Source organism: Podarcis liolepis (assembly GCF_965112155.1).
Source record: "Podarcis liolepis genome assembly, chromosome: 2".
NCBI lineage: Eukaryota > Metazoa > Chordata > Lepidosauria > Squamata > Lacertidae > Podarcis > Podarcis liolepis.
Genome location: NC_139555.1, coordinates 107,308,650 through 107,325,296, shown reverse-complemented (window position 1 = coordinate 107,325,296; position 16,647 = coordinate 107,308,650). Strand labels below are relative to the sequence as shown.

The following is a 16,647-nucleotide window of genomic DNA, read 5'->3' as shown; positions in this document are numbered from 1 at the left end:
TGTGTGAAGAAGGACTTTCCCCCCTCTGTCATGAATCATTCCACATTCAGCTTGGGTGGGTGACCCACAGAGAGGGTTTTGCTATCCTTTCTCCCTTTGCTAATGCTAATGAATCCCCTTGCTAATTGTGAATGTAGAATGACCATCCTACCTATCCAAATAAATAAGAATTACACTTACAAGGACAAGTTTTTGTGTCTCCATGTAAGCATCAATATTTACTGTTCCTACATCATAGGTAAAAAGAGAAATCTTGTCATTTCTTAGTTCTAGTTGCAGCAGACATTATGGAGAGTATGAAACTTGAGTCAAAAGTGGCTTCTGAGAAGGAGAGCATGGTGCTAGAATTACACAGGCACATGCTTGCAGAAAATCTCTGAAAACTCTGGGCATTGGTAGGTGCACATGTGTAAGGAATAAAAATGTCACCTTTTCATAAAATCATAAGAGGTCATAGGCCTCAAACAGTTACAGCATCTGAGTAGATGGCTGCAACAGCTAAGAAACCACAGACTCACTTAGAGGCTTATCTTTACTGGCTTGTGGTTAGAATGCCCAAAAACAGGGTGGACTGCTGTTAGGCTATGGTCTATCGGGACACCTCAGCAAGCTTGGGCAGGGCATATCTCATGCACGTGTAAGGGGTGGTTGGGATGTGGCTTTATCGCTTGAGTAGATGTGTGAAAACATAGGAACACCCCGCCTTATTTGAGTAAAAGTAATTAGGAGTAATTCCTCCATTCTGAAGGAAATCAGCCCTGAGTGCTCACTGGAAGGACAGATTGTGAAGCTGAGGCTCCAATACTTTGGCCACCTCATGAGAAGAGAAGACTCCCTGGAAAAGAACCTGATGTTGGGAAAGATGGAGGGCACAAGGAGAAGGGGACGACAGAGGACGAGATGGTTGGACTGTATTCTTGAAGCTACAAACATGAGCCTGACCAAACTGTGGGAGGCGGTCAAAGACAGGAGTGCCTGGTGTGCTCTGGTCCATGGGGTCACGAAGAGTCAGACACGACTAAATGACTAAACAACAACAAAAATTAGGAGTGATGGTCCCTGGATTTAGAGGGATAGGAGATGTCAACAAGGGTGAGCCTCCAGCCAATGGAGGACAGGGGAGGAACTTGTGATAAAAATGTGTGTTTTACTAAATGGTGGGTGTGCCTGTTTTTGGACACCCATCCTTGCCAGTATGTATCTAGAAACATTTTGCTGCTTCACCAATTTTGTTCAGGTTTTATTTTAAGGGTCCCAGGACCCCAGTCTTCGCACCAGTGTTTCATTTCCAACAACATGGTAAGCAGCAAATTAGATATCATTAAATGACTGGCTTCCCAAACAAGCTGAAAAAAGGCTCAGAATGGTTGCCAAAAAAGGCACTTCCCCACCCAAAGGTGAACCGAAAGGTCACCCAACGTGTTCAAGTGTCAAGTGTGACACTTATCTAGACTTCATTTTTTTTTTTAAATAATTTTTTTTATTGCTTTTTTTCCAAGGTCAGAATACATCGTCAATAAGACAACAAAAGCGATTTTACAGAAAAGAAATTATAAAAGAAAATTCACTTTTTCAAATCTATTTTCATAATCAATTGGACTTCCCCACGTCCTCCATCCCCTGCTTTCTTTACAATAAAAATAAACAGCAAATTAATACCTTATTTTATGTGTTTTTGTACTTCCATTTAGTTATATAATCTGTAATTTATACTTTTCAAAGTCATTACTTAATTTCCAACATTTACAAATCTCAATACCGAAGCATGTTTTTCCCGAAAACTTAGCAAATTCTCAACATTCATATAACTTATAATGTTTTTGTAGATAGTCCTTAAATTTTTTCCAATCCTCTTCCACTGCCTCTTCTCCCAGATCTCGGATTCTGCCGGTCATTTCGGCTAATTCCATGTAGTCCATCAGCTGCGAATGCCATTCTTCCAGCGTGGGTAACTCCTGTGCCTTCCAGTATTTAGCTATAAGGATTCTTGCTGCTGTAGTTGCATATAAAAAGAAAGTTCTATCTTTTTTTGACACTCTCTGGCCTACAATGCCCAGGAGGAAGGCCTCTGGTTTCTTATGAAAGGTGTACTTAAACACCTTTTTCAACTCATTGTAAATCATTTCCCAGAAAGCCTTCACCCTCGGGCATGTCCACCAGAGGTGAAAGAATGTTCCTTCAGCCTCCTTACATTTCCAACATTTATTGTCAGACAGATGATATATCTTTGCAAGTTTGACTGGGGTCATGTACCACCTGTATACCATTTTCATAATGTTTTCTTTTAAGGCACTACATGCCGTGAATTTCATACCGGTGGTCCATAACCTTTCCCAGTCTTCAGACATAATGTTGTACCCAATGTCTTGTGCCCATTTTATCATAGCTGATTTAACTGTCTCATGACACTTATCTAGACTTCAAACACAAGCACAGCGAAGACATGGGGAACAGGGAAGGCACTGCAAATAAGGGGGGGGGATGGAATAAAGAGGTGGAAACTGTTGTGTGAGCCATAGGCATGTTTCTCAGATGCTGTTTATTTATCTGCACAGTTTACATAAAAGCAGCTAAAATACAACAGTAAAATTTCCTAAAAAGAAACTAAGAATATGATAAAGATGCCCCACCAGTGTGCATCTCAGCTAAAACGAAGCAATTACAGTAGTACCTCTGGTTGCAAACGGGATCCGTTCCAGAGGCCCATTCGCAACATGAAAAGAGCGCAACCTGAAGCCCCATATCTGCGCAGGTGCGTGGCGCAATTTGGCGCTTCTGCGCATGCGCAAAGCATGATTTAGTGCTTCTGCGCATGCGTGAGCGGCGAAACCCGGAGGTAACCCTTTCCAGTACTTCCGGGTCGCCGCGGGACGTAACATGAAGCAAACATAACATGAGGTATGACTGTACACAGAAAGTGAATTCTAAAAATGTACACGCAGCTGCAAAAAAAAAAGCAAGCTCCACCCCCACCCTGCTTTTTAGAAACTGTTCTGCAAGTTGTTAGAAGGGCTGATGTGTAAAACTGCTGGGCAGTGAAAAACTTATTCAGAGCCGTTTTGCTTCTCTATCAGCCATTTAATTGAAGTCTTGGGACTGTTTTCCCTACAGAATGAGAGACTTTCCCTTGGATGATGAAAGCAGTGCCTGGTGTTTTTAACCAACAAAAGCTGTCTAGAATTGAGCAATATCTCCAAAACAGACATTAAGCACCAAAGTGCCGTCAAATAACAAAGACCATCTCCGTTTTCGGGAGATATTGAAATGTGGGATCCTCCCATTGCCACCTTAAGGATTCACAATGAGACAGGTACAAATTTTACACCTGTAATCAAGCAGTAAAAATAAAACAGATGATTTGAGGTGGTTGTTTTATGTTCTGTGCTAATGAAATGAGTTGCGCAAACATTTTCCCATTTGTTTATCGAGGAATGTATAGCCTACGTTTCTTTTATATAAACTAGTATTGTCCTTCCAGATACTGACAGATTGTACTTCCCATCATCCCTGGCCTTTCGCTAGGAAACTGGAGGGGCACAGGTCCTTCACCCCTGAGGTAAGTCAAGGTAGGATGCCATTTAATAGTCCTCTTCACACTTAAAATTTGTGTGTATGTATGTGTGTAATAGAGAATGGGGGAGGGAAGCAGGATCCTATATTTTTATTATTATTCTGTCCCCAGTCTGGGCTGGGGAAAAGGTCAACACACACACACACACACACACACACACACACACACGTATGGCTTCTCATGCTGTTGTGGTACAACTTTAGTCTGGTCAAATATATGGTATTTTACTGAGCATTATATTATTCTTGAAAGCTGTACCCTTACTTTCTTTTTTTGTGTGGACAAGAACTCAAAGTTGTCAGGAGTTGCATAAATAACAATAAAATATTTTTTTAAAGTATTGATTTTATTTAAGACCGTTGTAAATGTACTCTGTGTGTTTTTAGAGAGGTATGAGGATAGTTGTGATGAAAAAAACTGAATAATGATGGAAATAAGTACAATGGAAACTCACCCAATCTAATTCCTTATCACAGACCATAAAACCATAACAAAAAACACAATAAGAGCCTGTTGGATCAAGCCAATGGTCCGTCTAGTCTAGCATATGCCATTTGAAATGTGATTCGGGGGGGGGATGCTCTGCAAAATTCAAAGACATGTGAATTTTGACAGATAGGTGTGCTTTGGTTCACATATTGTTTCAGAAAGTCTGAATTAGGTAGTTTAAAATGCAAACAAAATCAAATTCCTCCTCTATCCCTACTCTCGGGTAAATGTGCATGGGATTATAGCTCAAATGCTGTGTTTATACCTTTCTTTTGCGAACATTCACATTTATTAGGCAATTAAAGATGTTTTCCTTTTGCCATTCACCTTGTGCAGGAGAAGAAGGTATGTGATGCCAAGGGAATACAAGACTAGTGTTTGCAGAAGTTCTTAAGTCTTGATCTCTTTCTCTCTAAAAATAGCAGCTAGTTACTAACATGTCTACCCAGAAGTAAATTTGATTGAATTTAAAAGTAAGTGGTAGTATAGCAAGCCTAGCTTTATATCGTCTACAAAAGTAGAATGTATGAATGAGTTTCCTTCTTTAAAAAAATGCCAATTAATTTTTATTGATTTTCAAAAAAATTAATAAATTAACAACAAATTAATTCAAATTTAAAACAAATTTAAAAGTTGGTTTCCCATCCCCCTTCCAGATGTTTCTTTTCTCTCCTTCCTTTGCTGCTCACAATAACATACCTTTTCCTAATTTCTATTCATTTCCCATCTTCCTGAATTTTCACCAGCTGGGCATGTTTCAATTCCAGCTTAGACTTTTGCTTAACTACAGCATGTCCCCAGTTATTCAAATTATCCTTCCTTTATCTATCCATATAAATTGTGAACGAGCTTTTCCTTTGAGTTTTGTAAAACTGAGCCGACTGTGAAATGTGGAACAAGCAAGCAGCCTCCTGTTCATGTCTGCAAACTGCTTGCTCACCTTCCTCTTGCTCTGCTACTCCAGAAGGGATGACCACTCGAACTATAACAGAGATAAGGAGGAGGAGGAGGAGGAGAAGCTATCACTGCCTGCTTGCTCATTGGCAATACACACACACACACACACACACACACACACACACACCTTAAAGAAAACATTGAAGGTACTTGCAGATATTGAAAGCAATTTTAGGATGCAATAAGAAGAATAAGAATTTATTATTTGTACCCTGCCCATCTGGCTGGGTTTCCCCAGCCGCTCCCCAGCTTCCAACAAAGATTAAAAATACATTAAAATGTCACACATTAAAAACTTCCCTGAACAGGGCTGCCTACAGATGTCTTCTAAATGTCAGGTAGTTGTTTGTCTCTTTGACATCTGATGGGAGGGCGTAGTATAGGGCGGGTGCCACTGCTGAGAAGGCCCTCTGCCTGGTTCCCTGTAGCCTCACTTCTTGCAGTGAGGGAACTGCCAGAAGGCCCTCAGTGCAGGACCTCTGTGTCCGGGCAGAACGATGGGGGTGGAGACGCTCCTTCAGGTATACTGGACCGAGGCCCTTTAGGGCTTTAAAGGTCAGCACCAACCCTTTGAATTGTGCTCGGAAACGTACTGGGAGCCAATGTACACAAAGACTGCATGATCCTTTTTGTAAAGAAACCAAATTCTTTTCTGTTTAAATAATTTGGAACCTTATCTTCTTCTTTACCTTTACTGCCAGTGCATGGAAACTTGTTTACTAAACCAGCCTCACATCCCAGAAGACAGAGGGTCTAAGAGGCAGCTCTGAATACAGCTCTTTTTATTAAACTGTTCCTCATTCTCAGTGGCTGCTGTTTGACCCAGGAACATTACAAACTTATGCGAAATGGTGTTTCGGCTCTAGAAATTACTTATGAGGGGCACGCTTCAGAAAGAGTTTCCTTAGGGCTGCTAGAACATCCCTGTTGCGCAGGCTGTATATAAAAGGATTCAGCATTGGGGGGATGATGGTAGTGCACATTGAGTAGATCATGGCCCTTTGTGCAGAGTAGGAGGATACTGGGACGGTGTATGTCAGCGCAGCTGCCCCATAGAAGAGTCCCACCACACACAAGTGGGACACGCAAGTCCCTAAGGCCTTGTGTCTTCCTTTGACTGAGCGCATGCCCAGCACTTGCACAAGGATGGCGATGTAAGAGGCAACGATGACTGAGATAGGGAGGAGAAGTATGACCACATCATCAAAATACACCAGTTTTTCAAAGGCAGAGGTGTCGGCACAGGACAACTTCAGTAAAGCTGGGAAATCACAAACATAATGCTCAATCACATTTGACCCACAGTAAGGCAGAGACTGGACAAAGATTGCAATGGGCATGATGGAAAGCATTGACAAAGACCAGATCCCAGCCGTCAACATGAGGCAGGTTGTTCTCCGCATGAGGATGGGGTACTGCAAGGGCCTGCAGATGGCCACATACCTGTCGTAAGACATGGCGGCCAGGACCAGGCATTCTGCACCTCCCCCGGTCAACGTGAGGAAAATCTGTGCCACACAACCGCCGAGCGAGATGGTGTTTCTGTGGGCTAAAAAGTTCGCAGACATTTTAGGGACAATAACGAGGATTTGGCCCAGATCTATGCAGGCCAGTTGGCTGAGGAAAAAATACATTGGGGCGTGAAGGGAGGAGTCTCTTTGGATTAGGATCAGGAGGAGACCATTTCCCAGCAAAGCAACAAAAACCATGAGAAGAATTGCACCAAAGAAGACATTGGGTGTCTTCAGATGCACGAGGCCCACAAGAAGAAACTCTGTCCATGATGTGGCATTCTCATTTCCCATGATCCCTTTGACCTGAAGACAGAAGGGCAACGTTTGTGAAGAAGGAAATAGCTGCATCCAACAAACAAAACAGAAAACCTTCAAGCTTTGGCCAGTGCTTTAGGTACATGGCTATTAAAAGAAAAGCTCGAGGAAGTCCATACAATGTTAATTTGACTATTAATGTTCTGTAACAACGAAAAAAGAGCATTGGTGCTGTTGGAATTCCACAGGTACCAAGACAGGAGATGTGATTCAGGCAGTGTCTATTGACCCAGAGTCCTCCTATGGGTGCAGCTCTGAGGCATATGGCCAAGAAGCTCTGGTCTGGACTCAAAGCCAGTGGCGGGATTGGTAGAGTGGAAAGTAGGGAGATGGAGGGTAGCAGAACCAGAGTCAATGATAGGCAGAGCCAACTCGTTCTCATTCTGTCCCCATCTCCCTCCTCTCTGGTGAATTTCACAAGGACAACACAGAGCCTAAAGAGCAGGATGTTGCCACTGGCCTGGAAGAAGTAGCAAGGTTGGATCTGACTGAAGACTGACTGAGGTTGGCAGAGCAGCCCTCATGAACCAGCCGCCACACAACATATGCATGAAGCTATTGTGCGTACAAGTTCTGTGTGGAACCTTTTAGGCTCCACTCCCATCTGGGGACCATCCCCAAGGAATTTAGTGGGGCTTACTTCTGAGTAATGTGTGGCTATTGTGACATTACCTGTCACACGACAAACTGTGACAGGAGGGACTGCTTCTAAGCCAAGGTTAGACACTTTTCGGTTTAGTTAGGCACTAAGTGCTTATACAACAGCAGTGTTTTTGTGACCACGCCTTTGACCACACCCATGTGACCTCCTCGGTTCCACCTTCTTAACTTCCAGTAACAATAGTTCCCTGGGACACATTCAAAATGTAGTTTTTAAATAAATAAAATATTAAAAATTTTCCCACATGGTGGGAGGAAATGATGTCTTCATTTAGGAAAAGCATCCTAAATATGCTTTAAGTATCTGTGAGTGTCTTCAGTGCTTCCTTTAAAGTCTGTGTTTTGTGTGTCTTGAATGCTGCTTGTACTGCTCTCTTTCTCTAGCTACTTCTTCAGTCCTCGTGGTCCCTTCCAACTCTACAATTCCATGATTCAAGGGGAAAGAATACATGGAATCTCACCATCCCATTAAGAGTGCCCTTCATTCCAGTTCTTTCATGGGCCAGCCATCCCTCCTCCTCCCAAACCCATGCAAAAGCACTTTCCTTGGCACAATCCAGAAAACTAATCCATGCTCACCTAAGGATGTGAAGAAATACATCTCTGCAGATCAGCTAACACAACCACTCTGCATGTGGACCGGCTGTTGTAACTTACTGAGCAGGTGCAATTTTGGCAGGTCAAAGGTCTCCAATTCTGCTGTGGCACATTTTTAGTGTGGCAAGATGTCAGGAAGCATGTCTGCAAGGACCTTTCCAAAGTTGGAAAGCAGAATAGCCTGGGCTGCACTTGTTTTGACTAGTGTTGACTTTTTCTGCCTTAAGCTGAACTGCCCAGTGCACCTGGTTACTGAACTATCCTCCCTTATTTGCCATGAGCACAAGTCTTCTCCACATATGATGTGGGATTTCACAGGTTGTGCACATGGTGGGTGGTTCAGATGAACTGCTCACTGTGTGCAACATGCTACATGGGGTGGGATGAGAAGTGGGAAATGACTATGCTCAAAGCCACCCAACATGTGGCAAGTAGCAGTAATAGTACCGTTTTCTGGCTGGGAGGTGGATTCCAACTTCAGCCACCCCAGCCCCTCTTTACTGCACCTGCTGTTGTGCCTGGGACTAGAAAACTGCTACCTGTTGAGGTGCCAGAAGGCGAACCCAGCCAGCCTCACCCTGGAAACCAGTTGTTTCTGAACACCCTTGTGTTTGTGGTGGGAGCACATATTCAGGTCATGAATGTGTAATGTGTTGTTTGTGGTGCGCCTTTGCTGTTGCTGTTTTGCATTCTTATAACTGCGAGGTTTAAAGACTGTCTCAAGGCAAATCTTAAAAAAATTAGTATAAACACCGACAACTGGGAAACACTGGCCTGCAAGCGCTCCAATTGGAGAGCAGCCTTTACCAAAGGTGTCATGGGCTTTGAAGACACTCAAACTCAGGACAAAAGGGAGAAACATGCTAAGAGGAAGGCACTCTTGGCAAACCCTCACCATGATCAACTCCTGCCCGGAAACCAATGTCCCCACTGTGGAAGGACGTGTGGATCCAGAATTGGCCTCCACAGTCACTTACGGACTCATTGTTAAAACTGTGTTTATGGAAGACAATCTTACTCGGCTACAAGTGATCACCAGAGAAGAAGGTTCTTATTGATTGATCGTATTGCACTTTGGTTTATCATTTCCCCCCATTTAGTATTCGTCGGTTCACTGCCTTGGGGGCCTTGGCCAAAGAGTGGTATAGATATAAACTGATGGTGTTGTTCATGATGACGACGCGGCATGTTGGCTGCACTAGGGTATCTGCATCTCTGAAATATGAAGTCCCCATCTAGTCCATTTCTTACGAATTGAATAATGGCTGTGGGTTTTTCCAGTCTGTGGCTAGATCTCATGCTTCAAGGCTGAATCTTGTTGAGCATCACTTATTTTGGATCTGCCTGCTATTAGGCATGGTGTTGATTCTACTTTATTTCTCATTCACTGCCACCCCAGGACCTAGGCAGCCATTTTTTTCTAGTGTTGGGAAATGCTTATAAAATCTGTACTATCAAGAGCCATCACTCAATAAAAGCCTCACCAAAGCAAAAACAAAACCACTTACCTTCATGTGCACATTTCTGGATATATAGAAGAGACAGGAGCTCACCCCATCACGCAGATTTGAACTGCCGACCTTCTGATCAGCAAGCAAAAGAGGCTCAGCGATTTAGACCACAGCACCATCACTTTATCCCAGCTTCTGCCAACCTAGCAGTTCAAAAGCACACCAGTGTAAGTAGATAAATAGGTACCACTGTGGCAGGAAGGTAAACAGCATTTCCGTGTTCTCTGGCACTCGTCATGGTGTTCTGTTGCGCCAGAAGCAGTTTAGTCATGCTGGCCACATGATCTGGAAAGCTGTCTGCGGACAAACACCGGCTCACTCAGCCTGAAAGTGAGATGAGTGCCTCACCCCATAGTCGCCTTTGACTGGACTTAACTGTCCAGGGGTCCTTTACCTTTTTACCTTTTACCTTACCATATAGAAAAGACTTTGGAGGACATTTTGGATGGAGGAGGCAACAACAGCTCTAAATAAAATCCATGAAAAAGCTATACTAATTAATAGAAATACCTTGTAACATCAGGTATCCTGATTTACTGAAATGAGGATGCTCTTCAAAATAGCAGCATCTCAGTCCTGGAAGCCCTAAGTTGTGTCATCTTAGTGTGTTTTGTTTTGTTTTCACCCATGATGATTTCAGCCTCTGTCTCAGGGGCTAGGGCTGGAGAGTTCTTCAGAACGCACCAGTTTTAGTTCTCCTGGCAGCATGGTGAAAATCACCTGAGGAAGAACTAAAGAGCAATATTTGCATTCCTCAGGCACTTCAAAGTTTAAAATATCTAGTAAAGTATTCTTGGTGACTTTTGACCTTTGGGAAATTGGTCCCAATTCCTTAATTAAGAAGTTGTTGATGGAAACATTGCTCTAAGGAATTCTGTAAGCTATGTGATTGCAGCTCTACCCATTGGTGTTTATGTAGAATCCTCTACGTTTACCTTTTCGTTTCCAGATCATGAACCTGAAGTGGTATTTGTGCATTTGCTGTGTTACCCAGGGGTACCCTCTATTTTCAGCCATCCTCAAACTGACCTGTCCTTTTGAACCTATTGATTTGGTTGCCTCACCTCAAGAAGGATATTGTAGAGTTGGGAAAGTTTCAGAAAGGGCAACCGAAGTGATCAAGGGGCTGGAGCAACTCCCTGGTGAGGAAAAGTTGCAGAATTTGAGACTTTCTAGTTTAGAGAAAAGTCAAGTAGGAGATGACATGATGGAAATTTATAAAATTATTAGGCATGACGTTAAAGATATACACATATTTTTTACATATGTCCTGATTCCACACAAAAGATTCCATTCCTCTAAAGTGTGTATGTTGGGCTATCCAGGTTTGTTGGACTTCATCACCCATCATCCCTGACCCAGCTGGCTGAAGCTGATGGGAGTTGGAGTCTAACAACATCTGGAAGGCTACAGGTTCCCCACATCTCATTTGGAAAATAGTTAATGTTCTTACCAATCCACTCATATTCCAGAAACCATGCAAATTGGCAAAATAATTTTTTTGGGGGGAGGGGGGATTATAGGGACAGAACTACCCAAACTGTATAGAAATTTATTCATGTATACAACTATAGTGGCAAGAATGTTATTTGCCCAAAAATGGAAAGAAGAAGTACCAGTGAAAGAAGAATGGATACAAAAACTTATGGAATACGCAGAAATGGCGAAATTTACCAGAAAAATAAGAAATCAAAATAACAAACTTTTTATAAAAGAATGGAAATGGTTTATTGAATATTTTCAAACAAACTGTAAACAGATAAGAACATTGGCAGGACTATTGTAATAACCTGCAGTTTTATACGTTTAAAGTAGATGAGTAAATGATTAAGTTAATTTGGAATATGCAGAAAATAAAAAAAATAAATTTAAGGAACCGCAGAAAGAGAGGGAAGGAAGTCAAGTTTTCGAAGTGTTTAAATGATTGTAAAATTATTGAAATGTATAAAACTGAAAATCATAAATAATTTTTTTATTTAAAAAAAAACCAAATATGCAAATTGTATTTTGAGGCTCTTGTCTTAACTTGTCTGCAGGAAAGCTGGTGTATATTCCCACTTATTGTGCTCGATTAAATTTAGTCTTCCTTTATCTTAGATAAATCTAAGAACAAGATCTTTACATGGCCCTTAGTGTCCAGTTCATAGAACATAACACAATACCCATATTTAAGATTACCCCTGCTCCACAACTCTTCAAGGTTGGCTATTGCTTCTGGAAACTGCCTTTCTGCTCTTCTGCTTGGGTCCTCCTCGTGGGATTTCCATAGATATAAGATTGGCCACTGTGAGAACATGACATTAGGCTATATGAGCCATTGGCCTGATGCAACAGGCTCTTCTTATGGTCTTTGTTGTGGTTTTATGCTCTCTATTTACTGCTGAATCAGAGCAAGCATCCATTGGGCTTTATCCGCATTGACTTTTGCTCTGATGTAGCACTAAAGGGTGAGTTTCTGGAGGGAAGTGCCAGGGAAAACAAGAAACCACTGCGACCCATGACTAGAAAGGATGGTGTTTCCATGGGTGCCGTTTGCCCGTTCTTTTGGAAATGTCTGTACAGGGGAAGAGAAAGAGTTAATAGGTAGACTAATAGAAAAGCCAGAGGCGGAGCCTACCTGTTTTTAAAAGGGCTTAGCCAGAGGTTTAGACAGTTGGGAAGAAGCAGTGAGAAGGAGCGGTTGGGAAAGCAGTTGGCAGACAGTTGGAAATAGAGAGACAGTTAGTGCAGTTGGTTCTTGTGTGAGGGGAGGTAGAAGAGTTAGAGACAGGATAAAATAAGACTAGGAGGGTAAAAGGGTTAACAGTGTTTCGAATGCAATTAAAGTTTATTTTGTGCTTGCAATAAACTACAATCTTCGTGGTTAACTTGAGAACTGACCGAGACTAAGTGATTTACCGTGGAGGACCTGGTTGGTGGCAGCGGATTAGTGGTGTACGGGTCAATAGTCCGTGAGCCGACCGGGGGCTCCGTACGAACGCCACACCATTAAATATGGTCTCAGCTTCCTAAACACTTTTCAGGCAGTGTGTGAAAAGTTCCACTGTGGATAGAACAATGACACAATATAGAACTTATCTGGAGTACTACCATTAAAACTTGAAAGGGTGATGATAATACTACGACTTTCTTTCTAGATAGCTGGGTTGTGGGGTTGCACTAGGAACAATCATCATGGAAATATATACCCATAAATGCTAATAAGGTTTTAGTCCCTGTATTTAGAGCAGGTCATCTACGATTATGATTGCTGTGTTTTTAATTGTGTTTACTGATAGAAAACATAGGTGCATAGCTAATTATTCTTATTGTTTTGCAATTTCCAATGTAGCCTTATGAGGCTTTGCCCTCGGGTGGGAAAAAGTATTGCACCCGGGAGAGGGAAATGGGAGTCAACAGACACTCAAGGAATAGTTTAGGAGAAAAAGCTTTATTTCTACCATCCATGAACTGGTAGAAGGAGCAAGTGTGATAACTCACAAACAAGCACGGGTTCACAGTCATTTGCACAGAGCTTATATTCCCCTTCCAGTTCCCTCCCCTTTCTCCTCCTCTTCAGGAGTCCTGCCCCATGTTGGGTTTCCTGAGCATGAACAGAAAGCTCTTGTCTTGGGACTCTTTTTGGACTCTTGGCACCCTTCCCAGGAAAGGGGATGAGAAGCCTTGCGTTCAGCATGTTCAAGATGTTACAACCGAATGAGATAAGATTCAGTTTCCAGGCCTGCTTATGCTTGGCACTGACAAGAGTCTATTCATTAGCCTTTTTGAAGCTCTCTTGTACTGATAAAAGTAACATTTTGCCTATGCACAGCATCTTGTGAGAAAAGCAGAGGAAAGATTTAGCTGTCGATTTTTAGAAGAGAGAAACGGAATTTTGGACAGTTTTGAGGCCTCGTGTGATTATTGATGCCTGGGGTGATTTCACAGACAGGATTTGGTTATCCTGTCCCTTCACCAAAACTCCAAATATCAACATGATCCAGAAGGGCTCTTCCAATATTTTTACGGAAGTACCTTCAGTTTCCTGAATAGTTTCCCTAATGCTGCTAGTACATCCCGATTTCTCAGGCTGTATATAAAAGGATTCACAGTCGAGGTGAGAATTGTGCACAATGCAGCAAAAATCTGGTTCCTCTCTGCTGAGTAGGAGGAGGCTGGCCTTAGGTGCCGCAAGATGGCCGACCCATAGAAGATGGCTACCACACACAAGTGTGACGAACAGGTGCCCAGTGCTTTGTGGCTTCTTTCCGCTGCACGCTTAGCCCTCAGAATCTGCAGAAGGATGGATACGTAGGAGGCCACAATGATGGAGAAGGGGAACAGAAGCAATAAATGGCTACCAATTAATAACGACACTGTTTCAAAGATAGATGTATCTGAACAGGACAACTTTATCAGGACGTGGAACTCACAGAAAAAATGGTTTATCACGTTTGATCCACAGTATGAAAGAGTTAGTAAATAAATCGCTTTCATCAATGCATAATGGAAAGATGAAATCCACACACTTGCTGACATGACTAAGCATAATTTTCTTCTCATGAGAACTGCATATTGCAGAGGGCGGCAAATGGCCACATACCTGTCATATGACATGACAGCCAACAGGAGGCACTCTGCTCCTCCTATGTTCAGAACAAGGAAAATCTGGGCCACACATCCAACAAGAGAAATTGTTTTGGACTCTGTTGCAAAAGCCATTACTGTTCTGGGAACAATGACGAGGACTTGGCACATATCCATGAAGGACAACTGACTGAGGAAAAAATACATTGGAGTCTGAAGACTTGAGTCCACCTGGATCACAGCCAGGAGGAGACTATTTCCTAGCAAAGCAACCATGGACATTGATAGGAAGACAGCAAACGAAATAGTTGATAGCTTTGTTTGGCTTAGAATGCCCAGGAGAACAAACTCTGTCTGTGATGTTCCATTTCCATTTCCATGTCCCATTTCTCGTTTCATCTGACCTCCTGAGATCTGAAAATGCAAGGAGACAATTGGAAGAGAAACAACGCCACAAAATGCTAGACGTTTCTACACATTCTTTTCTTTTATCGAATGGCTAATTGACCGAGCATCAACAAATGGACAGCTTCTCCACACACACACACACCCAATAAAATCCCAACTGAATTATTATTTTTTAAACATAATTGAATGAAATTTATGTAGGAAATATCTTTGCTAATTGCGGTCACCTTTATAGAAAAAGTATATACTCAAAGAAGGCCCACTTAAGGGCCATTGATTTCAGAGGATTTTAGCCAATGAGGTTGTACCTGAAAGAGCGTCTTCACCCCCATCGTTCTGCCCGGACGCTGAGGTCCAGTGCCGAGGGCCTTCTGGTGGTTCCCTCATTGCGAGAAGCAAAGCTACAGGGAACCAGGCAGAGGGCCTTCTCGGTAGTGGCGCCCGCCCTGTGGAACGCCCTCCCATCAGATGTCAAAGAAATAAACAAGTACCTGACATTCAGAAGACATCTGAAGGCTGTCAGGGAAGTTTTTAATGTATGACATATTAGTGTATTTTTGGTCTTTGTGGAAGCTGCCCAGAGTGGCTGGGGAAACCCAGCCAGATGGGCGGAGTACAAATAATAAATTATTATTATTATTATTATTATTATTATTATTATTATTATTATTATTCTGATTGTGCAAGGAGTTCCACCTGTGCAACAGGATTTCTTCTCCCTCTCCCCTCATTGTGTTCTGTTCTGGGTTCCCTACCCGGCCTTCTGGAATAGATTTGGAAGGGCATGCAGAGAGGAAGTCTTGTGCTGGCAAAAGTCTGGAATAAGAATGCCATTCCAAGGAGATATTACCCAAGTCAGATCTCGTTGAACCAATATACAAACCGAGTTACCTTTCAAAATGCAAACTTCTCCAAATTTGGGGCTATTGTTGCTCAGCCAACCAAGACGCACACAAAAATGTGTATATTATGGGTAGCTGACCCACTCGCCACAATTATTGGCAGGTGGTGTTGCTCCTTTGCCTTGCAACTGGCACCCCCTGCTCGCTTGTCAGAAGCAGCCAATGAGCAAGCAGGCAGTGACAGCTTCTCCCCCTCCTCACCTCTGTTGTAGTTTGGGTAGTCATTCCTTCTGGGGTGGCAGAGCAAGAGGAAAGCGAGCAAGCAGTTTGCAGATATGACCAGGAGGCGTCAATAGCCCCTTCTGCTGGGATGAGGGGCCTTGGCCCAGCCCAGTCAACCTTCAACACCAGCTTTGCCTTGACCAAAACCATCAGGAGGCTGCTTGCTTGTTCCACATTTCACAGTCAGCTCAGTTTTATCTCCTGGTACGAAACTCAAAGGAAAAGCTCCTTCACGATTTATATGGGTAGATAAAGGAAGAATACTTGAAAAACTGGGGACCTGCTATAGTTAAACAAAAGTCTAAGCTGGAATTAAAACAGGCACAGATAGTGAAAATTCAGAAAGATGGGGAATGAATAGAAATTAAGGGGAAGTATGTTATTGTGGGAGGCAGGTGGCGCTGGGGGTTAAACCACAGAGCCTAGGGCTTGCCGAACAGAAGGACGCGGTTTGAATCCCCACGACGGGGTGAGCTCCCGTTGCTCAGCCCTGCTCCTGCCAACCTAGCAGTTCGAAAGCACATCAAAAGTGCAAGTAGATAAATAGGTACTACTCCGGCAGGAAGGTAAACGGCGTTTCCGTGCGCTGCTCTGGTTCGCCAGAAGCAGCTTAGTCATGCTGGCCACATGACCTGGAAGCTGTACGCCGGCTCCCTCGACCAATAAAGCGAGATGAGCACCGCAACCCCAGAGTCGGCTATGACTGGAAATAATGATCAGGGGTCCCTTTACCTTTACCTTTACCTATGTTATTGTGAGCAGCAAAGGAAGGAGAGAAAAGAAACACCAGGAAGGGGTTGGGAAGCCAACATTTGAATTTCTTTTAAATTTGAATTAATTTGCTTTTAATTTGTTGTTTTTATAAAAATCAACGAAAAATAATTGACAAATTTTAAAAAAGGAAAAGCTCATTCATACATTCTTCTTTTGAAGAA

At 42.8% G+C, this 16,647-nt stretch overlaps 2 protein-coding genes across 4 annotated transcripts; both read right to left on the bottom strand.

Annotated features, from left to right (window-relative positions):
* Window positions 1-4,732: 4,732 nt before the first annotated feature.
* LOC310701748 (olfactory receptor 2M5-like) lies at window positions 4,733-16,118 on the bottom strand. Its single transcript, XM_083493072.1, has 4 exons — window positions 15,692-16,118; window positions 12,232-14,594; window positions 6,461-6,566; window positions 4,733-5,042 (listed from the first exon to the last, which is right to left on the bottom strand). Exons 1-2 carry the CDS (start codon window positions 15,860-15,862, stop codon window positions 13,617-13,619), a joined length of 1,149 nt encoding a protein of 382 aa, XP_083349198.1. The 5' UTR covers window positions 15,863-16,118; the 3' UTR covers window positions 4,733-5,042; window positions 6,461-6,566; window positions 12,232-13,616.
* LOC310701820 (olfactory receptor 2Z1-like) lies at window positions 5,242-12,222 on the bottom strand. Of its 3 annotated transcripts, none has more exons than XM_083493242.1 (4): window positions 11,793-12,222; window positions 10,679-10,753; window positions 9,612-9,757; window positions 5,242-6,834 (listed from the first exon to the last, which is right to left on the bottom strand). In XM_083493242.1, exons 3-4 carry the CDS (start codon window positions 9,615-9,617, stop codon window positions 5,887-5,889), a joined length of 954 nt encoding a protein of 317 aa, XP_083349368.1. In that variant the 5' UTR covers window positions 9,618-9,757; window positions 10,679-10,753; window positions 11,793-12,222; the 3' UTR covers window positions 5,242-5,886. The 3 variants fall into 3 exon arrangements, with proteins under 3 accessions (XP_083349368.1, XP_083349369.1, XP_083349367.1); XM_083493243.1 differs by having other exon boundaries at window positions 11,807-12,222; XM_083493241.1 differs by lacking the exons at window positions 9,612-9,757; window positions 10,679-10,753; window positions 11,793-12,222 and adding an exon at window positions 7,752-7,937.
* Window positions 16,119-16,647: the final 529 nt, after the last annotated feature.